At 49.2% G+C, this 27,855-nt stretch overlaps 2 protein-coding genes and 1 long non-coding RNA gene across 12 annotated transcripts; 2 read left to right on the forward strand and 1 right to left on the reverse strand.

The window, feature by feature from the left end:
* The first annotated feature begins 1,772 nt into the window (after positions 1-1,772).
* rab3gap2 (RAB3 GTPase activating protein subunit 2 (non-catalytic)) lies at positions 1,773-15,378 on the forward strand. Of its 9 annotated transcripts, none has more exons than XM_078089007.1 (36): positions 1,773-2,105; positions 2,202-2,375; positions 3,186-3,277; positions 3,446-3,563; positions 3,886-3,967; positions 4,141-4,188; positions 4,271-4,346; positions 4,456-4,557; positions 4,985-5,084; positions 5,434-5,532; positions 5,823-5,971; positions 6,058-6,137; positions 6,279-6,371; positions 6,479-6,618; positions 6,792-6,987; positions 7,183-7,326; positions 7,921-8,003; positions 8,091-8,155; positions 8,230-8,320; positions 8,426-8,571; positions 8,717-8,927; positions 9,201-9,298; positions 9,563-9,671; positions 9,753-9,913; positions 10,078-10,252; positions 11,388-11,567; positions 11,718-11,824; positions 12,032-12,098; positions 12,187-12,257; positions 12,338-12,373; positions 12,467-12,541; positions 12,959-13,174; positions 13,641-13,730; positions 13,827-14,051; positions 14,150-14,314; positions 14,689-15,378. In XM_078089007.1, the coding sequence occupies exons 2-36, from the start codon at positions 2,267-2,269 to the stop codon at positions 14,839-14,841; spliced, it is 4,152 nt and encodes a 1,383-aa protein (XP_077945133.1). In that variant the 5' UTR covers positions 1,773-2,105; positions 2,202-2,266; the 3' UTR covers positions 14,842-15,378. The 9 variants fall into 9 exon arrangements, with proteins under 9 accessions (XP_077945133.1, XP_077945129.1, XP_077945128.1 ...); XM_078089003.1 differs by having other exon boundaries at positions 1,780-2,105; positions 12,467-12,595; XM_078089002.1 differs by having other exon boundaries at positions 1,781-2,105; positions 8,714-8,927; positions 12,467-12,595.
* A 155-nt stretch (positions 15,379-15,533) lies between these two features.
* On the reverse strand, positions 15,534-26,430 carry iars2 (isoleucyl-tRNA synthetase 2, mitochondrial). Of its 2 annotated transcripts, XM_040199327.2 has the most exons (23): positions 25,830-26,430; positions 25,440-25,562; positions 25,175-25,328; positions 24,951-25,099; positions 24,737-24,786; positions 24,465-24,662; positions 22,523-22,638; positions 22,249-22,418; positions 21,977-22,067; positions 21,738-21,889; positions 21,487-21,647; positions 21,183-21,285; positions 20,821-20,914; positions 20,126-20,203; positions 19,590-19,698; positions 19,198-19,300; positions 18,980-19,102; positions 18,770-18,901; positions 18,572-18,678; positions 17,939-18,084; positions 17,664-17,854; positions 17,424-17,568; positions 15,534-16,053 (listed from the first exon to the last, which is right to left on the reverse strand). In XM_040199327.2, exons 1-23 carry the CDS (start codon positions 26,409-26,411, stop codon positions 15,890-15,892), a joined length of 3,441 nt encoding a protein of 1,146 aa, XP_040055261.2. In that variant the 5' UTR covers positions 26,412-26,430; the 3' UTR covers positions 15,534-15,889. The 2 variants fall into 2 exon arrangements, with proteins under 2 accessions (XP_040055261.2, XP_040055262.2); XM_040199328.2 differs by lacking the exon at positions 20,126-20,203.
* Positions 26,431-26,698: 268 nt separating this feature from the next.
* LOC120832765 (uncharacterized) lies at positions 26,699-27,689 on the forward strand. The gene is made up of 2 exons (XR_005714247.2): positions 26,699-26,873; positions 27,215-27,689. It is a non-coding gene; the product is annotated as an uncharacterized LOC120832765 (long non-coding RNA).
* Positions 27,690-27,855: the final 166 nt, after the last annotated feature.

Raw genomic sequence — 27,855 nt, forward strand, 5'->3', positions numbered from 1 at the left:
ATGTTGTGTCTTTAGTTTCACACAACTTAAGCTTCAGACATTTCATCACGTCAGCAGTGATGATTTTGTTTCGTATGCAAAGATTAGATGAGGACAGGAGATAATATGCCTCCTTTTGTTTGCTGACAGGATCTGGAGACCTGCGGCCAGAGTAAAATTTTACATAAACTGGAAACAGATTGTTATTGAAGAGCTAGACCCCCGCAGATAAGTTCAAAGAACAAACTTTATATGTCGCATGTTATATGTCTTTACTGCCCTAACGCACATAATACACTTAACACATCTGGATATGCTGATTGCAATACAAATTAATCAAATAAACACATTTCTGCACACTTTTCAGTTTGAAAGAATACCAATATGGAGTTTGGGATAGTTGCATTCAGGCCCTGATTTAATTCACTGTACCCGGATATTGAAATATAATGATCCATTCCCAAAGGCCTTGTGAACGACCTTGTAGTTAACATGTAATTCGAACATAAAGATGAATCTACAATTTTTACATTGAAGAGTGCAACACAAAGCAGGGCGGAAAATGAACCGTTGGTGCGATGAGCTCCTGAAATTTTGCACAGTTATGCTAAATGGCATAACGGCCGGCCATCTTGTGCCAAAGAAAACACATGACTTTGCCATATTGTCCTGACAGCATCTCATTTCCTCCAAAGGTTTTCGACAAGCGGCTAAATTTGCACTGCTGGTGACCCGTAGGTCTTCAGAACGCAGGGGTGCGTGTCTGCGTACTCCCTGTGTGAAGAGTCAGATTACACAGCGGGTCCATGAAAGCAGCCTTTCACACCGCACTGCTTCCTTCAGAGTTTGTGTTTCCCAGATGTCGAGTGCACTCGTGAAGGGATTACAGCGGGACCAGTTGGCGAGCACACTCAAAGTCAGAGCACACAGCCGCCACATCGCTTTAATGTGGGCCGTTACTGCCTCTCACGTGACAGTAAAGACGCATTCTCTCCTCAATTTAATTGACTCTATTTCCACCATATCCATTACAATGGCATTGTGTGACATGCACGCGACTCAATTGTTTCTTCGAATAACTTCCAAAACATGAGCGTCACAAAAACAATCCCTGAAGTGACTAACTATAGCGTCAGAATAAATCAATGCGCTCTTCTTTGTGTACAAACAACACGGTCGTCTTGGGACGCGGCGATGCCAGCTCACCTCCTTGCCAACAAAGGAAGAGGGGGAACCAGATGGAGATTTGTTTTCTTTTGACCGTAGGAGAGTCGGCGCGACAACAGTGCAATAAGCAATGCCACAGGACCTCTCTGACACCCAATTGTTTCCTGAGGTTCTGTGTCCGGCCTTCCGGATCGGAAGCTTTTGGGCACCCCCCCAGATGTGTGTGTGTTTGTTTTGGATGTGAGAGCCGGGTGGGTTTTTTTTTTGTAAGAAAGCAGGAAGTACATTGACAAAATGCCTCTTGCTCTTCTGAGTGCAGGAGAGGGTGGGAAAGAAAGACACTGAGCAGTGCCACCATCAGTCGGTCATGTTGACAGCAGGCATCCCCGTGTGAGGAGAGAAGGCATGACCTCAACCCCTAACCCCACAAGACTCCACCAACGTGATACAGCCACGTGGAACATTTACATTGAGCCTTTATCATCATGAGTATGAGTATGTGCGGAAACAAGACAGGCAATTAGGTAATTAGGCCATGAGACGTGTTTAGTTGTAGCATCGACCCCCTGCACACTTTCATTTCTTTGTTTGGAGCGCGCGTGCACGTCACTGAGTCTCGACTTTTTCGAGAATGTTCCCTTGCCGCCCTCTAGCGAGGAACACACACCAATACACCGCACAAATGCCGTCACATCACAGAGTGGCTTTTAAATGCAAGCTGTATGTATAGACTGGCTGTAGAAAAATACGTCTGTACTTCATCCCGTCATATAATTGAGTCCTTTGTAAAGAGAAGAAAAACTCCACTCGGGTCTCGCCGATGACCCGGAAGTACTTCGCTTTGTTATGCTAACGATGTGTCATCGACTCATCAGAATTAGGGTGGAAACTGCAAACGTTTGAGAGAAATAAGAGTACGAGGCTCCTGTTAACATTTCTCCGGGGGCCAGTTCACAAAAGTAAGTAGTATAGTCTCGGTGAACAGGCTGTCACAACGTTAGCACGGTAGCGGGAGTCAAGCGGCTAACGCGAAGCTACGTTGCTATCTTCCACAGCTGGGCGGTTAGCTAGCGGGCTAACGGGCTGACTCGCTGTCTCCACTGGGCGCAACGGGGGAGCGATGTCCTGCAGCTTGTTGGAGTTCTGTCGGCTCCAGGAGCTTCACACGGTCAGAGACTACTTGTTCCTGAGCCAGAAAAGCGAGTCGGTGGAGGAGAAGAACCAAACAGGTAACGATGGGTTACCAGAGACAGGCGGTACACTATGTAGCATGTAGCAACAGAAAGTTACTGTTAACCAACAGTTCCGTTCAGTTAGAAAGTTAAAACTAAGACACCGCGAACCAACATTTTGAGGTCTACTGCTCAAAGTTGGTAATCGACAGTTTCACGGGGTGTCATTGTCTTTACGTTATACTGAAGTAATAAGTCAACTAACGTTAAGACAGTTGGCGAAACCCAAAGGTCGTGACTGTATAAAGCAACGTACAGTTTATGCAAACCTTTCTTTCTCCAAGTGCTGTAAAGTAATCAGATTCAATACGATCGATTTGCCGCTGATCTGACATAATAACCAAACAACAACATGAATATCGTTTAACAACAGCCTGATCACATCATTTAAAGACGATGCTTTGCAAAGAGTGATGTGTGTCTATGAGTCATCCCACGTGAAGCACCTGAACGCCTCACTGCACGTGAACACAACGCACTAAGCATCTCCTTGCTACTGTGCTGTAACACACTGTTAAATGTGTTCATGTTAGTTCCCTGCAGCACTTCTCCTCCCGTGCTGTCATTTAGTCTTATTCAGTTTGTAGAGCATTATTAATATGTCTGTGTTGCAGGTAATATTTCTAAACATGCATAACCAAGAGCTTAGACTTTGGAGTCTATCCCCATTTAACAGTAACAATGAAATTAGTCCCTTTTCTTGGAACCTTTCATATTTGCTGTGTGCTCGCTACCAGAAAGGTTTACCGGATCATATTAAAAGTTAGAATGATGTCACTACTTTTTTCCTATTCACTTCTTACCTAGCGGAAAATGAGTTGTCTTGGGACTCATCGGACTGGGAGGCGACATGGGATGGTGGAGAAAACAAAGATGACGCGGCCACGTCTGCCACAACGGTCTGTCTTCTGTTCATTCCTTTTTCCTTTTTTACATCGTCAAAACATAAGACAGTATAAAAAAGGGACTCACAGGGAACACAAATCACTTTGGAGGTGTTTTAAGTGGGTATCCCCCATATATTTGCAGATTGACAGGAACAGTGCCCTCCCCTCTTTGCCCCACAGGTGGAGGAGGTGACTGCAGGGCAGAGGGCCCCCTGGCTGCAGGACTGTGTAGTGTCCCTGTCGCCCTGCTCTGACCTGCTGGTAGTGGCCCGCGAACAGAAGGCTGTCTTTCTCTCAGGTGAGACAACGCTCACCACACACTAGAGTTGTCGCAATTCAACCGTCATTGGTCATCATGACACGTTCTGGCAAAGCGTCCTTCAGCTGTCCTCTGTACAGTCCGCCTGTGTTGCATAGTAATAAGCAATATGACAACTAGAGCTGTTCCAAAGCAGTATGGGAAAGGAAAGACCATAAAAGCCCTAAAATGAAGCTGTGGCGTATGCGTATCTCCCCCCTCTCTGTTGGCGTAGCACTGGCCGGGAAGGGGGGGGGTTATACCCTTACAGATTTACAGAAAGGAGATACACTTTGCTGCTAATGATCCGTGATTCTTACAGCTAAGTGGCGTACGGACGACAGCGGCAGAGAGGAGATGACCTTGGCTGTGTCGTGGACTGGAACGCTTAGCACTGACGAAGGGTAAGAGGAAGATGAGACCAACTTAAGGAGGAAGCATCTAAATTGAAAGGGGATATTAGTTTGACTGAGGAAACAAATGGAACCTGAGCTGGTGCACAAGTGCCTCTTCTAAGGTTTATGAGAGAGAGCTGTACAGTGAACCGCATCCTACTGTGTGTTTTTTCTCTTTGCAGAGAGTGTGTGAGCAGCTCCATCTGTATACCGCTGGCCAGCCAGAAAAGGTAATGAATACTCAGAGAAAGAATATGCAGAAGGCTATGTTTAATTGTACATGATAAAGTGTGTGTGTGTGTGTATGTGTAGGAGCTCAACTGGGCGGCCTGATTGGACATGTGTAGTTGTGGGTTTCACTTCCGGCCATGTCCGTTTCTACACCGAGGTACCTTACAAGTCGTTTCTTGGTTGTGATTTACCCCATTTTCAGATATTCAGCGAGTTAAAGTTGAAGTCCAGTGAGTTCAAATGTGCTGCTGGCTGTTTGTCCTCAGAGCGGGGTTCTCCTCCTGGCTCAGCTGCTGCACGAGGACCCTGTGCTGAGGCTCAAGTGTCGCACGTACGAGATCCCTCGTCATCCTGGAGTAACTGAGCAGGTGAGGCTCTTATTGAACACGCGCAGTGAATGAAAATGCTGTTCAGATTCTGAGGAACCGCTTTACATTTTGGCAAAGACACGTATGCTTTTTTTGTCAAGATTTGGATGAGAAGACCTCTGTGCGATGAATGCGGAAAGTGAAGCCATTACCCAGCCACGTTAGCACAGCATCCTCTAGTTGCTTAGCAACATCGCAGGGACTCCCAGAGGTCAGCTCTGACACATAATGCTAAGCTAGGCTTAGCGTCTTCTGGTTGTAGCTTCATATATAACATACAGACAACAAGTCAGACCAAGAAAATGTTGAACAATTCCTTTATTTCTTATTTTGACTTTTTTTTCACACTTTGTGTGAAGAACTCGCGGTTCTCTTTTCCTGAGCTTATTCAGCAAATGTATGACTATGGCTTTTTGTCCATCCACAGCATGAAGAGTTAAGCATCCTCTACCCGGCCGCTCTGGTGACTATCGACGGCTTCAGCCTCTTTCAATCTCTGCGCGCCTGCAGGAACCAGGTGGCAAGAGGTACTGCTGCATGTGTGGAACTCAAATTGTAAGATGAGCGTCATGGGGTTCTGGTGATAGACATTGAAAGCATTTGGCCGTGGCCTGACTATGTATTCCTCACCTGTTGGCTGGTGGGGCAGTGTTCAACACAAGGCATTCAGTTACAGAGGAGTACACAAATCCACCACTTCCTCACACAAACACATACACACTTGTGTGCCTTGTGTTCTGAATCGATTCTTGCCTCTTTTAAAGCACAGCTTCCCAGTTTACCTGTTGCCCAATGGGAGAAATATCTGCTAGCTATAAAGGTTTAAATGCCGTTTCATTGTTTAACCAATTGAGAAGAAGTGATTTTTCCATCCAGCCACAGCAGCAGGTAGCGATGTAATCCAACCTCCTCCTCTGGCCTACAAGAAGTGGGCTCTGCAGGACATGGACACCATTGTGGACCACAGTAGTGTGGGTAAGATAGTTCTTTATATCACAGTGATCGGAGGTAATCGTGCCTCTGTACCGCAGCTTCTTCAAATACATATTCAACACATATAACACAGTTATTCTTGCAAACCTCTGACAACAGAACCCTCCGGAGGAAAGTGGCGTCCTATGTGTTTTTGTAGGGCTCTACTCTCTACCACCACTTTACAATCAATTTCAACTTTTGAACTCCAAATCAGATTGAATAAATGATTGACAGGAAAACAGTCACTGCAGCACTAATTCCTGTTCTCTCCTCATCTCTCCTGCTGTTAGGCATCATGACGCTGTGTGTGTTCGACCAAATGAAGAATGCATCCGTCCTCGGGGGGTTTAATGCCTCAGTCAAGGGCAGCCCCCCCGCCATGAGCCAGTATGTCACTGTAGGAGGGGGGCCGTACACGGGCTTTTACTATGCGGTAGAGGTGAGCCGGAGAGAGGAAGCCGGGCTGTTTATTCCTCAACAAGTACGACTGTAATGACCAATTGTGAGTGTCTCTGTCTTCTTCAGGGAAGCTCACAGCCTCTTCTCTCTCACGTGGCTCTCGCTGTGGCCAGCAAACTCACCTCCGCCCTCTTCAGTGCTGCCAGGTGTGTGTGATACCTTCAGTAATGAGATCCCTTTTCCTAAAACCACACACTTGTGTCCCTTAATCCTTTGTTTTTACAGTGTGCTAACTTTCTCTGTGGTCGTGCTTCCTAATGCCTCTCTGCTGCTGTTCTTCCTCCCAGTGGATGGCTTGGTTGGAACAGGCACAAGAATGAAGAGGAGGCTGTTCAGAAACAGAAGCCCAAGGTGGAGCCTGCCACACCCTTGGGGATCAGGTATCCATAACATCTTGACACAAATGCAGCGACGCCCTTTTGTGCCTTTTTAATATTAGCAATGAGAAGCTTCTTGCTTTCTTTAAAATCGGACCTCCTCCACCCAGATTTGGTCTCCCAGACTCCCGTCGTCATGGCGAGTCCGTCTGCCTGTCCCCATGCAACACGCTGGCGGGAGTAACGGACGACTTTGGTCGAGTCACTCTGCTGGACTTGGCTCGGGGCATTGCCATCCGCATGTGGAAAGGTGTGGTAGTAAGATCTGATCTAACCCTTTAAGCAAAGAGACGAAGACATTTGTCTTTTACGTTCCATTTCTCTTGCCTCCTTATCACAAAATATGAATAGGCCATCTGTCTAACATTCATAGCCGCCGGCTTTAACATCACAAGGCCATTCATGGATTTAACTCAACTGCAGGTTACCGAGATGCTCAGCTGGGTTGGCTGCAGGTTCCGGAGGAGCGCGGTGATCGGGAGTTCTCCCCCTCTGCCTCCCTTCCCAGACGCCATGCGCTCTTCCTGGTCATCTACGCGCCCCGCAGGGGGATCCTGGAGGTGTGGGGGATGCAGCAGGGGCCTCGGGTTGGAGCATTCACTGTGGGCAAACACTGCAGGTATGAACAGCGCTAGAAAATAGCCACTACTCTGCCTCAAGAGCATCACAAAGGAAGCCGTATGAGTGCATTTGACTATGCACCTCTACAGAAGACAACCCTGTACACTCTGATACTTAAGGGCAGGAAGACTGGGTAACGACACACAATATAATGGGTGTAAAATGTGTCTGCTTTGTGCGTGTGCACTTTCAGGTTGCTGTATGCTGGCTACCGTCTGATGGGGGTGAACAGTGTGACCAGTAAGGGCTGGCAGCTCCACACCCAGCAGGTGTGCCTGCTGGATACCAACACAGGAGCACTGAGGACTGTAAACATCCCCTTCCATCTGGCCCTCAGGTTGGTTCACAGACGCCCATGAACTGCGTTTTCAATCAAAATAATGCTTTAAACTCTTATCACTCTGGTTTAAACTGTACAAAAAGTTACGCTCTTTTTTATTCTATAACCAGCAGCAGAAAATGTTGTTTGTTTGTTTTAGATATGGCTTTTGTTGTACAGTAGCAGAGCTTGCATATGTGTTAAGGGGGTACTTTACATGCAGGGTTTCCTTACCCAAACACCAGCTAGCAGTTCTTAGTATTTACAGTTAAGGATGAAGTCTGTTGCTTTTGTGATTTTTCATCTTCCAATGCTTTGTTAATAGAAGCGACTGGTTCGTTTGAGTTTGCACTTCTCATATATTAACGGACATTGTCCAATAATCACGGAGCATACCTCATGCACGTATTCCCGTATCTGCAGTTAAGTGTATTTGTAGGTCACTCAAGGTCACACAAAGTCACTCAATGAAGATCCTACGAAAGAATTGTGATGTACAGTAATGCAACTGGACTTTCACCATTTACTTTCTCAACCAAGGTTTTCTGCCACAACGTGAAACGTCTTCATATTGTCACAAAAACACAACTTTATCCGTTTTTCCTGTTTCAGTGACAAGAAAAGCGAGCGAGCCAAGGACATGCACCTGATAAAGCGACTGACCACCATGCTGAGGAGCAGAGAGGTGGAGCCTGGTGAGAGATGCAGGCGTTGGATCTGACTGCAGATGTGGATGCCTGACAGCTTTGAGTCTGTGTGCCTACTCATCCTTTTCTTTGCAGACCTTCTGGAGAGCGAAGCCAAAAGTGTGCTGCTGGATATCAAGCACCCCGCCGTTAAGAAGCAGGTACAAACAGAGACACAAAACAAACTGACAGAGAGGCCTGTTGTCTCCATGGTAACGGTCAAATCTCCTTCCAGGCTTTGGAGTCTCTGCTGTCAAACAAAAACGCTCCGGTCTCGTGTCTTATTAACGTCACGTCTGCCTTAAATGACAGTCTGAAGCAACAAGGTAACGTGACGCTTTACTCTGAAGAACAAGTACCGCACTGTATATGTAAGATGCAGTGCACATGTCGTACAATGGTTCATACCGGCTTGTATCTGTTCATCACAGACCCGGAGGAAGTGGATGCAGCCTTACTCCAGCTTTGCTCCTCACAGCTGAAATTGCTTCAGCTCTACACCGACATCCAGGAGCTGCACTCCGGTGGAGACAGAGACGCCTGCCCTGAAGACGTGAGGACACGCGCATGCACCAATGTAAAGCTGTAATATATTATACAAAACTACCAAATATATAATGTTTGGCTTAAAACATGAGGTTGATGCTACTGCGACTAGTTAGGGCAGTATTGTTGTTAGGTTATCATTATTATTACTTCACGGTGGTCTGCCCACCCAGCAGGACTCCCTCGACGGCATAGAAGATGAACTGTCCCGCGTTGGACCCACCTTGCAACGCTACGCCCATCTCGCCGCAAGACCCAGTGTCTCCTTCGCCCAGGACTCACCGGACTCCCCCATGCCGGCACGAGTCTTTCTCTCCCAGATGGAGTGCACCGAGGACGAGGGGCTGAGGGTCACCCGCGGCTCTGAAGCCCAATGGAACCATCTAGGTACGCAACACATGTCTGCACATTGTGTGACCTGAACTTCACGCTGAGTCTGCGAAGCTGATACGGGGACACCATCCAGAAAAAGACATGTGTCGCATTTGGTTTGTCTCAGTGTAACACTCCCAAATGAATTGATGCATACGTCCTGTCTGTTTGAGTGTCTGTCTCACATCAGTGGACTTCTATTGGTCTGATTTACACAAGGAACACTGGAGGTTGTGGACAGGCACAGCTCACTAACAGGCTGAGGACTTTGCTCTTTGTCCTTTGCAGGGAACTTCATGTTTTGGGGTTGTCTGTGTGGAAAGAGCCCCCCACATGAAGTCTGTGACGCGCTGCAGCAGGCCGGCATCAGTCCACAGCAGCTGCTGGTAAGACGGAGGAAAAGATCGGTTGTGTTTTGTTTTGCTAATGGAGGTAAGAGTGTGGTGAGCAGCTGATGAATTGTGACACTGGACTAATGTAATTATCACATGTCGTTTGTGTTACTTTCTATTGGAAATTGTTAATATTGTTGTTTTAAATAAGCATGTTGCCATTCGACCCCACAGAGCTTATCATTTGATAATTACCGTTGTAATTTAGTACGGAAGCACTATCGATGTCTATTCCACACCTGCTCCTCTTCCTTCCAGTCTCTCTTGCTGAGCGTGTGGCTGCAGAGAGAGAAGGAGGTGCTACAGAAACCACAAGAGGCTGTTAGAAATCTACACACGCTGCTCAGCGCCATCAGCGACATGAAAGGTTTGTGCACGCGCGTGCCGACTCATTCACAAAAGTGAGGAACGAGGGGGGGCGGAGACCGTTAACGCTTCGTCTTTCCAGGAGCAGTGGAGGAGTCGTGGGACCTCCAGTCCGTCTCTCCCTGGTGGCAGCAAGTCCGCTCCACATGCATCCAGTCCCACAACGCTGCTGCCGCTCTGCTGGCCGCCTTCGTGGCTCACCGTGCTGCCAAGGCGAGCATCACGAGCCGGGGGGACAGCAAGGTAGGGGGAAGTCTCATGCACACGCACACACACACACACACACACAAGGCTGCACTCATCAGTCTATGCTTATTACTCCCCTTCTTCCCCCACCCTGTAACTACTAGAATAATAAGAAGCCACTAAAGCCACACTCGCTGACTCGGTGTGTTGGTGTGCAACAGTTTCAGTCGGAGTGGGAGGCGGTGTCCCTGGAGCTGGAGCAGTGGGTGGTGTGTGTTCACCAGCTGGAGGACGTGCTGGTGCTGCAGACTCTGCTTTTGATGCCTCCTCCTCAGGGAGCAGCAGGGGGCGCAGCAGCACAGTGCTCCATCAAAACGCTGCTGGAAGGAGGCACAGGTAAGCTGTGAAGGAGAGTATCCTCAGGGAGGTGTGGGGGCGGACATCTGTTTTATTTCTTTCATTTCACTTCCCTGTTATGCTGCGTTCACGCCAAAAGCGAAGCAACTCATTCGCGCGAGTAGATTCCATGTAAAGTCAACGCACAGACGCGTCTGGTCGCGAACGAGGAGAATTTTAAACGGGCGGCGTGAATGACGCAAAAAAGCGAAACGAGTGAAGCAAATAAATCGCTTTTATTCGCTGTCTAGCAAAAGCCAATCAGCGTTGAGATGCTCCGCTCGCCATCACCGCCGCCCTGCTGCCACAGCGTGAATACACGTTATTAAACTGAGACACACGCAGCTGAGACTGAACGCTTGTAACTTAGTTTGTCTCTAACCGAGAGACACAACGGGTCATCAGACCGGCTGCTGGTCCGCCTGAAGCAGCGCTGGAAGCCGCAGTCATCCAGACGCGCCTCCTGGAGGAGTCTGTGACATTCAAGCTGTGTGCGCCGACGGATGACGTCATGAACCCGAACACTGCGTTTGTGTAATTCACACAACAAATAAAGAGCAGCAATAGTGGTTATTTATTTCCATGGTGGATAGCGGAAATTATTATAACTGTCTTTACGGAGACACGTAACGGAGATGAAACCACGCCCCCTTTCAAGCGAAGTAACTGCAACTAGTCGGGCGAGTAAACTGGGGCGAAAACGAAAGCATTAAAGCCTTTTTCTCCCTTTTTCTGTTTTTTAGTTTCCATTAACTACTAAAGCTGCAGGAGGCAAGTGAGAAAAAAGATCTGGCCATCCGTTTTTCTCTGATCTTAACAGAACAGAAGAATAAATACTAATTATAATTCATAAGTGGATTGCATAAAAGAATAATTATTGCGAACAAACACCTCTGTACCTTGTATCCGAAGTGCATGGAAGAAAACATGATCTAAATAGATCCTAGTTTATTGGTGCGCTTCAGCCTCTTGTGGCCAACATGAATATTACAACAACAATGTCACTTGACAAAACCTTTTTCATCAAAGGATATTTATTTCATTATTTTGGGGGGGATAATAATTCAATCTTAGAGTGTGGCTCCGTGAAAGAGATCGAATATTTGTGTGGTCTTCCTGTTGTACGTGTGTAAAGGTGGCATCGCCGACAGCGTCTCCAAGTGGGTGTTCAGACACGATCTGGCCCCGGAGCGACTGAAGGATCTTCTCCAAAAGAAAGAAGACCGAGAGGGAGATGATGGGAGAGCTGAACAAAGGGCTGGAGAAGAAGGAAAGGAGAAGGACGAGACCAAAGAAGACACAGACAGGACAGCAGGTCAGGACTAAGAACCGGACCGCAACATCCAGATGTTGACATACGTGTGGCTAGTAATTCTACAGAGGCTCCCAAGTTACATCTGTTGATGCAGTACACGCCTCTCCATACATTCTAATGTAATCCGTGTGTGGCCTCCGTGTTTTCCAGAGCTGCTGGTGGCAGTGTGCCAGCGGTTCCCACACTCCCTCTCACCCGACCTGCTCTTTGCCCACTGCTGCTGGGAATATGTCGTACAGTGGAACAAAGACCCTGAGGTGCACGCGCACACGCAAGCCTTGTGTTCATAGTTCAAAATATGTGAGACAGCCATTCAATGTTGTAAAAATAAATGATTATGTTCCGTTAACTTGCTGCCACAAGCTGGTTTTACCAAAGTGCAGGAAGGCAGCTTTTCCAAGGAACACGATGGCCAATAACCAACCGCCTTCTGATCTTACATGTGGACCTGTGACTCTTCCCAGGAGGACCGATACTTCTGGTTGGCCGTTGAACATCTGAAGCTAGTCTCCAGTCCACACATCCAACTAGGTGAAGGGGCCCCCACAGTAAAGCTGTGTGAGTTTCTGGAAATATGCACCACTCGTGATAACGCTGACTTGTTTGAATGTTATCACAGGTATTTCTGCGATGATGTGGAGCACGTTCATTGTCAAGCGTTTCTCAGCAGCAGCCTTCCTCATGGAGAAGGTAGGTCATGCACAGGAAGTTCACCCTGAGTCTTTACTATGGGAGGCTATGTATGAAATGTAAGCACCTCCTGTTCCCAGGTGGGGAAGGCACCCAAAGATCGCTTATGTCGACGGGTAAGTACGTGTGGATTTGATAAGATTCTTTTCGCAGTGGTTCACTCACAGTATCCAGCTGCATGTTTGAAGGACGTGCGTTTGCGTGTGCAGGATGTCGGGATGGGAGACAAAGCCGTGACGTCGTTCCTGGGCTGCTGTGTCCAGCTGCTGCAGATCCTCATGGAGGTGACTGGAGTGTTGGTTAAAAATCAGAGCCGTTTGTCTTTTATTGATTACTATGTAAGTAAAGCGATTACAGGGGGGAAGCATGGAGAAACCCGCCACTACTAACCACACGGGGTACTGTCACATCGTTATGCAAGCTGCTAGCTAGCAAGTGTGTGTGCGCTGGGGGCTTACCGAGAGTTACACACTTGCATGCCCACGTGTTGATGTTGAAGTGAAACATCGTTCCCTCAGCAGGGAAACTAAAAACCGGTTATCTCATACTCAAACATCACCTTAAAGGAGCAACAACAATAATGAGGAGGGGGGGGGCTTTAAATGGCGTGCATGTGTAATCTGCACTCGACTACGTTGATCGAACTAAACTGTGATTTAAGATAATGCGGCATGCACACAAGCTTCCCTCTGTGCACACAGGCAGACTCCGCCGTGGAGGAGGTGTCCCCCCCCGAGCTGTCCGTGGAGGAGGCATGGTGCGGGGCCGAGGGCCCTGCGTCCCTGGCCGAACTGGCACTGGAGCAGAGAGGGATCCACTACCCTCTGGTGCAACACCACTGCCTGTTAGCCTCGCTGCTACACGCTGTTATGACCTTCGGCCTGAAGGTCAAACCGCTCAGTCTGTTTGACAGCAAGGTGAGGAGACGATTCAGACACGTTCGCCACGACTACATACACGTATGTTACTATTATTATTGCTGGCATCGTGTGCTGATTTTGGCCTTATGCAATGACTCATAATGCAGTGTTACATGTAGAAGGGAACGTAACTTGTGTAAGTTTGATCGAAGTTGTTTTTTCAGTGTTTACGACTTAAGACAATAAATGTCTGAATGTGTCTTAAGTCGACATTTATTTTTTCGGGCTGTGATCAAGTGTTGTAATATTCATTTCTGCCATACGAGACGTTTTTCATTCACACAACAAATGTCTGAGGGTTGTCATGAATATTGAAATATCGAAATATTGCTACATTGCGTAGAAGGAACTACAGACCCACTATGACGACAAGGCGAAATGTGTTACTCAAACCCGACCCACCAACTCTGTCCCTTCTAGTAGCCCAGACAAACCGTGTATGTGTGTGTGTGACCCCCCCCAGGGTAAGAATGCTTTCTTCAGAGATCTGACGACCATCCAGTTGATGCCCAGTGGCGACATGGACCCCGGCCTGGTCTCATTACGACAAGAGGTGAGCGGCGTATTTCCACCTGGAGGTGACGATCTAGAAAGCCCAGGGTTTGTGGTCATCTCGTTCCATCTTCTCCACGTTCCCGCTCTGCCTCAGTTCCTGCTGCGGCTGCTGACCGCCTGGGTCCAGGCCATCCAGGATCCTTCCAGCTCGGCCCCGGCCACCAAGTCCCCCCCTGTGCCTTCTGGAGGACCCACGGCTGACTGGTGGCCCTCGCTGTGTCTGGAGCTGGGCTCCCTGATGCAGGTCAATCCCGACATCCTGAGGCGGCACATCGTATGCGAGCTCTACAACCAGGGCCTGGACCTCCGGGCAGAAGAGGTGAGGGGAAAACTCTTTGTGGTGAACAGAAGCTCAAATCTGAGCTTTACTATTCATCCAATCGGGCATTCTGATCCGACTTGTCACTCATCCCCCAGGTGATGCTGGAGGTGGAAGATAAGGACGTGCTGGGCTCCCAGCTGCTGGTGCTGACTGGCCAGAGGCTGAGCTACTTGCTGCTCCACAGCCAGAGCCAGACGCAAGCTGCCATGGAGTTGCTGGCCCGCTTGCCCCCCACCCTCTGCACGTGGCTCAAAGCTATGGTGAGACAACAAGATCTCCTCACCCGAGGCGACCTGAACTCCAAATCCTCAAATTTATTTTCACAAGAGGGTAGGGGGGCAGACCCAACCCCAAAAGTCCAGTTGATGGTTTGACCCAGTTAGAAATATTGTGGAACTAAACCGACACAAACAGGGCAGCAGCATGATGCGCTTTCACCGTAACTCCATAAATATGTGCATATGCTTCAAAGAACAACCAATAGGACTAGTTTAGGGTCCGGTGAGTCAGGGTCCTTTGAAATCCAGCAGTTCTCATGTTCTGGATGAGCTCTCTGCTTTTTAGCTTCTTTGGTCACAAACACAACATGAATGGTAGAAAGGAGCATCGTAACGTGTGTGTATTTGTGTTGCAGGACCCCGGCGAGCTGCGGTGCCCCCTGGTCCCCCTGTCCCAGACCAGCAGGCTGGTCGGCCGTCTCGTTGAAATCCTGCCGGAGAACCACGCCCAGTACAGCCTGGCCTTGCACCTGCTGGAGGCTGTGGATGCCCTCACCACGGAGGGCTGACCCGGGGTGTGTGGTCCTATTTCTGTGCTGGACCAATGGAGGCAGAGAGACGTTAAAGTGTGCCGATGGTGGATGGAGGCCCCGCCCCCCACTCGCTGATCACAACGAGGTCGGCGCCACTTCAGCAGTCCACAAAGAGAAGGATGAGGAGCGGCCGCCTCCCCCCACGCGATACCTTCGTCCTCATTGTAGTAGTCTATCGTGGATATGAGAGGCTTTTTACTTTTTTTAATCCATATTTTGGCGCATGTAACAAGTGATATAGAATACTTGTGTTATTGGGGAGTATTGTTGATGAGATGGATATTAAGGAATGTCTTTTCTTTGTCACTTCTCCAGCTTCAGACGTCAGTGTTTGTGCCATATCGAGTTGCTTCCCCTCTCATGCACAGATGTATCATGAAGAAGTATGGACCTTATTTTTTATTTATATATGCAGATAGTACTGTACTAGCTGTGCCTGTCAGCCTCCCATTCTGTAGTCCCATGTTCTTCCCCGCTGCGCTGATCCTCGGCGGAATAAAATATTTCTCCAAAGCAAGGTTGTTTATGTTGGATAATTGTTTGTCTCTTTTCTATTCCGATAACTCAAAGCCCTTTTTACGCTTCTGGTCCTCATTCACACACTGAGGTACTATTATATGTACGTCCTTAGTTGCAGTACGTTGAAAAGAAGTCAAATGAATATCATATTTCATTTATTTTTTATTTAGATATTTCTTTCCATAAACAGGATTTATTCTATAAAGGTCAGTGTTTACAAGAACTTACCCAGAATGGATTCTCTACTGCGGTCACATAGTGACACCCAGGGTAATCCATTCCTTTCCCCTGTATTTACACGTTAAAATAAAACCACCAATAAGTCATGTGAATACCCTATATAGTATTCCTGATTAAACATATTAGCCATCCACAGGAACGAGAAGAAATAGATCCAATATTCTGCCCTGAGGCCCATTTAGACGGGATGCTTTGAAGGGCTGAAAGGAAACCGGAGAACCTGGAGTCTCTGAGCTGAATGGAACATCTGGCATCGACAGGAGCGTCAGGCGATGTCCGACGGGCGGCGAGCCTGTGAAACGAGGGGCTGGCAGCGCGGGCAGAGGCATTCTGCCGACTCGGCAGTGTAGCGGCGGCAGCGCGGGCAGCGGGCGGCCGACGTGGGCACGGCTGCTACGCTGTAAGCGCTGTCCTCTCGTATGACGCCACCTGAGAGACACAGACAAGTCCACCTGAGTGAGGCCCCCTGCAGATGATCACACATCACGTGGGAGAGGCGTTGTCATGACAGCAGTGAGTTTGGATCTCATTGGGACGCGTCTATGAAACGGTGGTGTTCATTGAGGTAAAATGCAGAAGATCTGATCACAGTTCTGATGTATTCAGAAGCTGTTTGACAATGTGGGCTTGAACCACCGGCTCGGGGTTGTAAACCTCCACCGACCAGTCTCACTTCACAATTCCTTAAGACAATTATGTGAAATGATCCTAATTAGTAAATCAAGTGTGAGTTTGTGACCTCGGGCCACCACGTTGTACTCAGCGAGCCGTAGGGGTGTAACGATTCATTCAATGAATCGATTAATCGATTTATATTCCTGCGATCCAACTGAATCGATCTGTGCTCCGCAAATCGGCATTCCGGACGACATATATCGATTACAAATCGATTGAAATGGTACATAATCGATTGTATCGATACTTGGAAACTGCACATTGGATTTAAGTACAAAAACGGTATGGATGTGTGTTTGTTTGTTTGCTTTTTAGCACTTTAGACACGTTAAACGTTACTCGATTCAGTCTGCCTGTCTGTGACGAAACTCGGAACAACAACAAAACACAGCGTGGAGGAGACGACTGCGAGCGAGACATTTACAAACCAACTTATCGATCCAGCGCGTGGAAACATTTTGGCTTTTGCAAAAACGGAGGTGTTCTAAATAAGTCGGTCGCTGTTTGTAGAATATGTAGAAGACAAATAAAAAACCACGGAAACGCGACGAATCTTTCCGGCCATCTACTAAGGTGCCGTGGGATTAAACAACGGCGACAGTCAGGACCTCTAGCAGCGTCACCGCTGCAGCAGCAGCAGGTAACTCCAGCTCTGCAGACACCTCAGGCCTCGCCAGCACCAAACTCAACATCACAGTAACAATTGCCAAGTTTATCTGTAAAGACATGCGACCCTACAATGTGGTTGGAAATCCGGGGTTCTGTGAATTGATCCAAACATTGTGTAATTATTGTGTAATCTTTACATTGCAAATGTCACTTGATTCAAATAAAAGGTTAATACATTTGCCACTAATTGTTGTTTGCTTGTTTATAATATCCATAATTAATTTAAACCTGATTTCCTTACAAGGAACAACAGGGATCTCAGAAAGTTTGCCTGCACTGTCCAGTAAAGATACTGAATCAATTTCAAGTCACTGAATCAAATCGAATCGTTCTAAATTAACACAAATCGTCCGTGAATCGAATCGGCAACCATGAATCGCGATTCCAATCGAATCATTGTTAAAATGAATCGTTACACCCGTAGCGAGCCGTGTTGTCGTGTCTGCGGCGCTCACCCTCCAGGTTGATGAGGAAGCTGCCGGTGCTCAGCAGGGCGCCGGGCGGCAGGTCGCGGGGAAGCGCGCCGGTCAGGGTGACGCGCGCGACTGTCATCAGCTCAGCCAGCTGGGAGGAGGTGGAGGTGGCTTCCTCCTGGAGAGACTGTGGGTGGAGAGGAGGGAGGTCACGGGTCGATGTGCCTTCGCGGAGACATTTGGACGTCGCGTCCTTTTATCGGTTCCCTCCGTCTGATTTACCTCCATGAGCTCAAACAGCAAGCCGGGCTCGATGGCGATGGTGAGGTCGTACTGCGCGGCGTTTTTGCCCGGAATGGAAGCCAGGAAGGAGTCCCTGACGGCACACGCCCCCTCCACCGCCTCCTCCAGTCCAGGTCTTCGCCACACCGAGCTGCTTTTGATCCAGCCGCTCTTAAATAACGTCTCGCCCTCTGCAGAAGGGACGACGGTTCAGGAACGCGCTCTGATACGCTGGGCCGTGCACTGCACCTCCACAAGTACCACCTGACACGTACCGTCATGTCCCGGCGCGTGGAGGTACACCTCCTCAGCTAGGTGGGGCAGGATGGGACTGATGGATCTGGTCACCCCGTCTAGGATTTCCTCTAAAACGGTCTGACACGATCTCCTGGCCAGAGAGTCCTCTGGGTCACAGTACAACCTGAACCAGAGAGGCAGATTAAAGAGACTCTGCTGCTAAAGGAGACACACATGTCTCTCAAAAACTGCCTTCAAATTATTCATTATTAACATTTTCTACAGACTTCTTAAAAAAACAACCAAATATTCATTGATGCTTTTTGATTTAATGAAGAAACAAAAACAAAAGAATTGACATCTGACACATTCTCCTCAGATTAAATGTAAGGTGGCCGTTACTTCATTGTGGTATTTATCAATCAGGATAGAGTTTGATGAGTGGATAAGTGCCATGGGACGACCATTGGAGACCTTGTGGAATAGTTAACACCACTGTGGTTCTGATCACATGCTTGATCTGACTGAATGTGATTATTCTGGGACCGTTTGGGGATTTCAAAGGGGACATGTTTGTGGCGGAAGTAGATCTTCCACAATAAATGAATAACTCACACTTTCCAAAAAGGCAAGATGAAGCCAAATGAGGCTTAAAGTAAAGAGATCTTCACCTGTCCTTGATGATGCTGAAATAGAAGCTGGAGAGCTCTCGGTTGATGAAGGCTTGGAGGACACGGATGGCCCGGCCAGCATCGTACTCACTGTAGGCATCAGTCACCTGCACACACGCACACACGCACGTTGTTGGCTTCCACGGTACACTCATTCGGGTAAGGGGCTCGTGACACCGATGGAGGACGTGAGCCCACCTTGATGCTGTACTCGCGGAGCAGGTGCAGCATGTACTGGTCGATGTAGTGCATCTCTTTGGGGTCCACAGCCTGCGTACGCGGGTCGAAGCCCTGCAGGTTCCCCAGCAGGAACCTCAGAGTGTTCCTCAGCTGCAGAGAGAAACGGTGACCGGGTGAAAACCTGGAGGAGAAGCAGCCGGTGGCCCCGCGTCTTCACCGCACTGGTACCTTGCCGATGCTGTCTCTGGCCGAGTTCAGGGCCGAGGGTCCAATCTGAACCTCAGAGAAGATGTTGGACTCCGCCACCCACCAACGCAGCACATCCGCCCCGTAGGCCGGCGTGCTGGGGTCCTGCAGAGGGAATGGACACCAGAGAACGATGGGCAATCAGCACAGACCATTAGTACGTCAACGGATCCAAAGCTACTTAGAAGCCGCGGCCGTACCTTCCCTCCATTAATGACAACATCAGGATCCACAACGTTGCCCAGAGACTTGGACATCTTCTCTCCTTTCTCAGTGACAGCGAAGCCGTGGACCATCAGAGACCTGCACACACACACATCAGTCAATGAGCACAACACTGAAGGTGGTGGTGTAATGCTGCGGATCTGAAGGGCATTTTATTATTGTCATCATGAGCATGCTCAGAGACCTCATGAGACACAGACAGGTGCGGGCTTTGAACGAGGGGGACATCTAGGAGGCGGGACGCCCTCAGTCACACCGCTCACCAATCACACGCCTCCGTTTCATCCACTAGCCGGCGGCCATTTGTACCGCTGCTGCCGTGGGAGACATTTCCTCCCATCTGGCACACGGTGGACGGAGCACTCACTTGTAGGGGGCCTTGTTCCTGACGGCCACGCTGGTGAGCAGCGAGGACTGGAACCAGCCTCCGATCTGGTCCTTCCCTTCCACATACGCATCTGCCCTGGTGTCCGACTCTGCAGAGAAAAGAGGCACACAGCAGTTACTCCTACGGCCACACACACACACACAGAGTAGATAAACAAAGCATTTAGTGCGTTTGAAGACCGTCCCAGGGGAAGAGAAGTGTCTGGGAAAGACAAGAGAGACCAGCTGGTATTAGTGTGGGAATCCAACAGCGCAGCGTGCACTCAAAGACTCAACAAGCAGGACCAAACCAAACGATTAGACCCCAAGGTGGTCACAGCCGCAGAGTCGTGCGGAGTTTGGCCCATTCCTGGAAAAGAAACAAACCGCCACAGAGAGGAAGAGGAGGGGGGGTGGGGGGAGGGTGCTTCAACATGTTGTTATTGGCACTAGAGGACATTTCAAAGCAAAAGGACAGCAGCATAGAGAAAAGGGGACACGTTTGAAGACAGAGGCAGCGGGGAAGCATCAAACAACCTGCGACCAGCGGTTTGCGCAGCGGAGCAGGGAGCCAGCGGAGGGGGGACTCAGGCTCCGTCTCTCCCCCCATCTCCTCTGCAAAAGCAACACACAAAACCACAAGTCCACATTGCACAGCTCCCCAAGACACGTCTTTCTCAGAGTCATTTTATAGCATTGTGTTACGGTTACAAGAGGTGGCTGTCTATCCTCCACAGAGACGTCTACAGCAAAGTGGGTCTGCACAGTTCCCTCTGTGTGTGTGTGTGTGTGTGTGAGAGAGAGAGAGACTGAGTGTTTCCAAATACTTCAAACAATAAAATACTGAATAAGAGTTTCATTTGACTTGCTGACTTATTTTTCGTGGAGAAAATGAAACTAACCTGCACACCACGTGTGTCATCGACCTCTTGTGGCCAAAAGGAGCATTACAACAACAAACACCAGGAAACATCCACCTGACCCACAGATTGGGTTAATTGGATATATATATATATGTGGACCTGCTACGCTGCCTTTGTGTGCTCAGCTTGGTTATTACAATACAATTCGCAAAGCAACTTAATGCGTGGACATCATTCTCTAGATGTCCTCCATTTATCGATCATATATACGTGTGTGTGTCTGTGAATAAACCACACAGTATTTCACTGACGTCCTCTATTACTACTTGGTATGGTGATGAGCAGGACAGACTGGTGATACTTTAGTACCTTCCAGCACAGCAGCCCATGACGCTCCGCTGTCAAACCAGATGTCCAATACGTCTTCTCCACGGACGTAGTCAGTCACTGGACCTGCGTCACTCTGATGAACACACGCACAACAAAATGGCTCATTAGCTGGCCAGCAAGTATCAACAATGATACTCAGGGCTACACTGGTCACATGTTACAGCTGCTAGGAGAACTCCAAACTCCTACTGGCTACTTCTAACTTTTACTAAGACGTGGACAGTAGAGGGAACTAAAAATGACAAGTCAGTGTCTACTCTTTACGAAGGAGCAATTAAAATGATGATGAAAGCAGTGAGATATTGCAGCGGGAATATCCCAGTATGCTGTGATACGCAAACCTTCTTCAGCACACCGTCTGGCAGCAACGTTTCTATAGGAAGCTCCCACCAACAGTCACTGCCCTTTTCTTTGAAAAGCGTGGCTATGTGGGACACGGTGTGTCTGCAGAGACAGGAACAGGGTTTATTCAGAAAGAAATATAATAGGAATAATAACAAATAAAAAGTGTTTTACATGGTTTAACCTGGAACAAAGACATTTCAGCACTGCTACACAATGAGATCAGACAACTAGCAAAGCCAAATGGAAATAAAAGGACACTGATTGAGTAGTGAGACCGTTTGTCTGCGTGTGCCAGCTCACTTGTTGAGGAGAGCCTCTCCGGTCTCTCGGTGGTAGAAGACGGGGATGGGGACGCCCCAGCTCCGCTGTCTGGAGATGCACCAGTACGTCCGTCTGTCCAGCATGCTCAGCAGGCTGCCCCGCGCCGACTCTGGCACAACACGCACCTTCTGCAGCGCCTCCTGAACACACGCACACGCACACACACACAGCGTATGTGAAGTGTCTTCCTGGGAGCGCACACCGCATTGCTCCATCAGCAGCAGTTCTACCTTGGCCTTGTCTTTAAGGGACGCCGTGTTGATGAACCACTGCTTACTGGGCCGGATGACGACGGGCTGCTTGGTCCTCCAGTCGTACGGGTAACTGTGGACGCACTGCTCCTCCTTCACCAGAGCGCCGGCGTCCTTCAGCATGCGGATCACTGCACACAAGCACCACGCGGGGTGTGGGGGGGGGGGTCAGCACGGGGCGCGCGGGGCCGAATGCGCGCGTCTTGGTCCCTGCGTACCTTTGTCGGTGCCTTCCGTCATCACAGGCAGCCGGTGGAGCTCAGGGCCGGCCAGGTGGGTGAACACGCCGTCCTCGTCAACCATACACTCCTTCCGAGGAAGAAAAACGTCCACACACACACACACACACACACACACACACACACACAGTTACACAGTTACACAGAGGACCAACCATGTCCACCGTGTCACTTCACACGTGACTCGCGCGGTGCAAACAGCACGCTTTCATCCATTCGCCAAAGGTCCACATGTAAGAAACGGCGTGTACCACGGAGAGTTTAAACCGAGAAGCCACGCTGTAATCCTCCATGCCGTGAGCCGGCGCCGTGTGGACCAACCCCGTTCCTTTGGCCATCGTCACGTGATTGGCCGGCACCAGCGGCACCAGCTTGTCGGGGACTGTGGGATGTGTGCACATCCCGCCCTCAAGCTGGGAGCCTTGGGACAGAAGGACAGAGGACATTAGCGCGGTCATGTTGGTAACGGACGGGTAGACAGTGTGTGTGCGCGTGTGTGTGTGTGTGTGTGTGCGTCTGCAGTACCTGTGAAGGTGCCCACACTCTCCAGCTCTGTGCCCAGCAGCGCTGCCACGCTGGCCGTGCGCTCAGTGGCCACCAACAGCAGCTGAGAGTCGTCCGTCCTCTTCAGCACCGAGTACCTGCGGGCGACAGGGACGCCGAGTCCGTACGTGACGCTTTGAAAGCGGAAAGTTTGGACTCGATGGCGGAAGCGAGCACTGCTCAGACTCTCTAGAGCAGGGGTCTCAAACTCAAATCAGCTGTGGGCCAGATGCAGCCCACTTCAACCGAACGCGGGCCAGACTAGCGTCCGAACGGCATGGTCGACAATAACACAACTTGACACTCACTTTCAAAAGCAGTCATTGAACCCCACCCTGGGGGATCGGTCCGAATGAGACTACAACACTAGTCCTCCTTTAACTCAGCGGGGGAGACCTAAGGTCATGTGACCGTGGAATTCCTTTATAGCCAAACGTGAAGTTACGTGAATCGAAGCTGCGTAGTGATGGACGGAGACGCTCGTCGGTGACGTCAGATGCTTCATGTGTTGTTAGTGTGAGTCGTAAAGGAAAACTTTATTAAACGAGCGATGCTAACGGTTAGTCACATGATCACCTGCGCGAAAGAGGGCAGGAAACTGAATTTCACCCTCCTGCTCTCTGCACCTCGGCCGACACACACGACCCGCCCCCCATGTCAGTCACATGCATGCCACGTTCACTGGACAAGGACACAGTAGGAAACCAGAACATCATAACATGTCCCACACAGCAGCTGACAGTGGAGTTACAGTATATATACTTGCGGGCCGCACTAACATTACACTTTCATATTAAGGATGGGGCCACAAAATATTGTCCCGAGGGCCGCAATTGGCCCGCGGGCCGCGAGTTTGAGACCCCTGCTCTAGAGCGACCCAGCACGAGCTCAACGAGACTGTTCGCTGTAAGAAAGGGCCTTATTTTAAAATACACTATAAACTCCAGCGTTGCGGTGCATTGGGTTTGCTCGTCGCCTTAGAAGACTAATGGATGATTAGAAACCCCTTGTGCATTATGCTATAAAACTGGCCTCCCTTTGAGCTGGTTGAGTAACTGGAGCGTCACGTTTGTCTCAAAATAGCCAGAAAAAGAGAACGCTTAAGAATTCTCTTAAAAACTCACATCTATTCTTGTTCTTAGAAATGGAGGCTGTTCCACGAATGAAATGGCAAAGTAACTGAAGAAGATGTCCTACTATGGTGTGAACTGCTCCCTTGAGAGAACAAACAGGCTGAGACCAGAGCGGAGAGAGAAGTGTGAGGCTCGGTGCTCAACTCAGCAAGAAGACACGCATGTTACAGTCTCTAGTTTGAGAAGTAGACGCCTCACAGGCAGCTTCTTTAAATGGAACCCGCAACGCGTCCACAGTGCGGAGTGGCAAAGAAAAAGGCGTACAGTGTCTGAGCCCGGCCAATAAAAAGAATGGACTGATATGGGCAAAGGACCACAGACGTTGGACAGACAAATCAAAGCCAGGAAGCGTTGGAGGCAACAAATGAACAGCTAGAATGCAAAAGGGGCGTTCTTTGACAAAAGCAAGTTTGAAGAACAAAATTCATATTTCAAATAAAAATCATTACTTCTAATCTTGTCAATGTCTTCGCTATATTTTCTATTCATTTTGCAACTGATTTGATCAATAAAAGTGTGAGTTTTCATGAAAAAAAAAAAATATATATATATATAATTTTCCAACAAATCTTTTGTTTCCGTCTCTGAAATGTGAAAATGGGTTAGTTGTCTTTGCTTTATATGATAATAAACTAAACCTGTTTGGGTTATAATCTGTAGGCCGACTAATCTAACATTTATCCTTATTTTCTAAACAGTCGTGGACTCGATACGATTGTGAACATATTTACAAGATGCGCCACTAATTGAAATAACAGCGAATGGCGCCGCGCCACGTTGCCGCGACTCACTGGGCGTTGGGCATGAAGCACACGGCCTGGTTAGCAGGAATGGTCCAGGGCTGAGTGGTCCACACCAACACGGAGACGCCCCCCTCCAGTCCGGCCGAGGCCATGGCCGCGGGCAGCGTGCTGAGGGGGAACGCGGCGTAGATGGCTCTGCTGACGTGCTCCGGGTTGTACTCCAGCTCCGCCTCTGCCAGGGCCGTTCTACGGAGGCACACAGACGGGAATGAAGCGGACCGCGGAGGGCGACCTCTGCATAGGCGAACCAACTCAGGCACCTCGATGAAGGGGACCAGAAGACCGGTTTGTAGTCCTGGTAGACGAGCCCCTGAAAACAAATATCTATATTAGACTCTCTGGAGAATAACTGAGAGGCAAAAATCTGCTTCAATCCCATTTCGGTGCATCCAGTAATCCCCGATTGCAGTAACTAGTATGTCTTTATTTCCGTATTGAGCCACATGATGTTGCCATGGAGCACATCTTCCCCACCTTGCTGTGCATCTCCTGGAACACTTTCAGCTCAGCGGCCTCATAGGCGCCGTCGTACGTGTAGTAGCACTGGTCCCAGTCAGCCATCAGGCCCCAGCGCTGGAAGGCAGCCTTCTGACGGGCTACGGCCCCCTCCGCAAACTCCCGCGCTGGATGGGATGAAAACATTACAGCGGCTGCAACGCTACGACAGCCCCCCCCCCGCCGCCGCCCCCCTCCTTTACCTTTCCGTCTGATCTGCAGGGGGCTGAGGCCGCTGGTCCCCAACTCCCCCAGAGCCTTCAGCTCGATGGGCAGGCCGTGGCAGTCCCAGCCCGGGACGAAGTGGATCTGCCGGCCCCTCAGCATCTCAAAGCGGTTCCGGATGTCCTTCAGGATCTGGAGCAAACACACAAGTTTGTTTTGAAAGACCACTGCTCAGAAAGCGAAAAAAAAGCGCCACAAACAACAAGAGGAAGGGCGCGAGGCGAGGGATTCAGAGGAGATCACCTTGTTGAGCGCATGTCCTACATGAGGGTCTCCGTTGGCATACGGAGGACCGTCGTGTAAACAAAACTCCTTCTTGGCCTTCCGCTCTCTTTGCCAGGAATACAGATCTGCGAATCCACACTCCTGCAACAGCAGCGAGAATTGGAGTAATGAAAAACACCAAACGTCATTGATCTGAATGGATCTGTAAAGGGGTTTGACCAGTAAGATGGTAGAGCAGGTTAGATTGGATGGATGGGAAATATGCACCGATGAATCACGTCATTGTTGTCAATACTTCATGTTATACTATAACAATACTTCCAGTCTGCATCCCTCAGAAAGGTGGCAGGCCGCCGTGCAAGAGGAGGTGAACATGCGCTAGAAGGCGTCCTGCTCGGCTCGTCCTACCTGCTGGATCCGGACTTCTCGCTCCAGTAGCTTCTGTCCGGTGAGCTTCATGGGGAACTCGGACCGGGGGAGGAGCACCGTGTCTCGGTACAGTCCCGGAGCGGAGCCGCTCTCTGCTCCGGCCTCGCCGGAACTTGCACACAGACGGCGGCCGGAGCTGAGGGAGAGAGCCCGGCGGAGGAGGCCGTCTCCCGGCCGTGACCTCCGTCCCCATCTCGCCGCCGTCCGGCTCAGTGCCGAAACCCGGCACAGCAGCATGGAGAGGCGGAGCGGCTCCGTGGACAAGAAACCCGCAAAGAAGCGAAGACGTCGGCGTGTTCCGGAGGTTTGACAGAGCGCAGCTATCGCGGTGTTATGTTCCGGCCTCAGCGCAACGCTTTGTTTCTTCCGGGAGGAATTGATGAAAGGACAACTACGGAAAGCCCGTTGGGTCAAACCTGTGTCGAGGTCGCATTGAAAAATAACGCGTTTCAAACTGTTGCTGGAAAGCGGCGTTTCTTGTGCATCCTCACCGAGACCAAAAGTACTATTGTGGAAGCTGACAGTTGTCCGTTTGAGGGGTTTTATTTTGAAGATGATCATTTCCTGTCAGAAGTGGGCGTGTTCCTAATAATCCTTGATTATTTTATTTGAAGGATTTCCCCACATTATTTTCTGAAATCATATCACTCTTGACTAAGGTAAAATTTACTTTTTCCCCATGCAGACCTATTTGAAAATATGTATTAAATTACAACTCCACAGTTCTCAATAAAACTAATACTTTTAGGCCACAGATGATCTCCCACAAATATTGGTAATATTCTGACTGGAAATTAAAGCTGTTCACGTGCGTTGAACGTGTTTCCGACGTTACCTGAAGGCAACATCCACTGCAGGTGGAACTGAGTAGCTGACGTCACCGGCAGTATAAAGATCACCGCTGCGTCTCTGCACGCAAGTCGCTCATCCAATCCGTCCGTCCAGCTGCGCGTCCTCCCCGCCAATATGAGCAAGATGTTTGTCGCGTGCCTCCTGCTGGCTCTCCAGCTCTTCTCATCGCAGGTTAGTGGTGCTCGCTACTTTTTCACTCAACTTAATGCTGTTGTAGCAATGATTTAAAAGTTAAAACTTTTTGTAGTTTGCCATTTTAGAGAATAAGTAAGTTCAACGGAAGCCTCTGCTGACGGGGCAGAGGGTTACCGGTGTCATCGGAGATTTGTCCAACGTTTTAGTTGAGTTTTTAAACTTTAACAATGCGCATAGAAATCTTTTCATTCAACGTTCGGCTGTAACATTTGAATTGTTTGCGTCCTTGGACACGTTTACGCATTAGTTCCAATGGCAAAATAGTCCCATTTCCTTCTAAATCGGCTGCTAACTGCCGGTGGTCTTGTTTGTCGCAGATGGTGCAGGCACTTAACTCCACAGTGAGCCCCGCGGTATCTACTCCCAGCGGCGCGAGCGCTGCGGCGGCAAGCGGCGCCTCCGCGCTGCTGCTGCTGCTGGCGGCCGCGGCCCCTCTGCTCCAGCGGTGGTCCTGATGGACGGACGGACGGACGGAGCACTCCTCGTTACCCTCCGGCTGCCTGAATTTTCACAACATGAACCTTTTTTTTTTTTTTTCCTTTTTCCAAGGAGCGCGCACTTGTTCTCGATTTACGCCGCGGGACGCGCCCTGGCGCTTCCGCGGGTCGTACCCCGCCGGTCTGTGTTCAGTCCGATGTATTTGGGCTTGTGTGATGATCGTGGCACTATACCCTTGTTCATAAACCAAATCTCAAGCTGAGGAAAGCTACAATTCTTGTGTAATCTGATTTTCTATTTTTTTTTTTCTTTTTAAGATCTCTGTTTGTAACCAATAAAATCTTTCAATTATAAGTGACTTCAGACTCTTACTGTGTAAGCCCCAAAATAGGTTTTATGGCAACTAGATTTATTAATCCCAGGGTGAATTTGAAGCAGTAATTCAAAATGCACATAAAACACTAGCGCAGAACATATTAACTAGTAGCTATTCAATTAACCAAGGCTCTGATGATTTGTT

This window comes from Gasterosteus aculeatus, chromosome 15, assembly GCF_964276395.1.
Source record: "Gasterosteus aculeatus chromosome 15, fGasAcu3.hap1.1, whole genome shotgun sequence".
In the NCBI taxonomy this organism is placed as follows: Eukaryota; Metazoa; Chordata; class Actinopteri; order Perciformes; family Gasterosteidae; genus Gasterosteus; species Gasterosteus aculeatus.

Bases quoted from the DNA above. Each gene is read 5' to 3' on its own strand.
- rab3gap2 (XM_078089002.1), top strand. From the start codon at position 2,267: ATGTCCTGCAGCTTGTTGGAGTTCTGTCGGCTCCAGGAGCTTCACACG. The intron at 5,533-5,822 runs GTAAGATAGTTC...TCCTGCTGTTAG, and splicing joins TGTGGACCACAGTAGTGTGG to GCATCATGACGCTGTGTGTG. The intron at 9,299-9,562 runs GTAAGACGGAGG...TCTTCCTTCCAG, and splicing joins TCAGTCCACAGCAGCTGCTG to TCTCTCTTGCTGAGCGTGTG.
- iars2 (XM_040199327.2), bottom strand. From the start codon at position 26,411: ATGATCATCTTCAAAATAAAACCCCTCAAACGGACAACTGTCAGCTTC. The intron at 24,787-24,950 runs GTGGGGAAGATG...ATTTGTTTTCAG, and splicing joins TCCAGGAGATGCACAGCAAG to GGGCTCGTCTACCAGGACTA. The intron at 19,103-19,197 runs GTACGGCCGCGG...TTCCCTCTGCAG, and splicing joins TTGTCATTAATGGAGGGAAG to GACCCCAGCACGCCGGCCTA.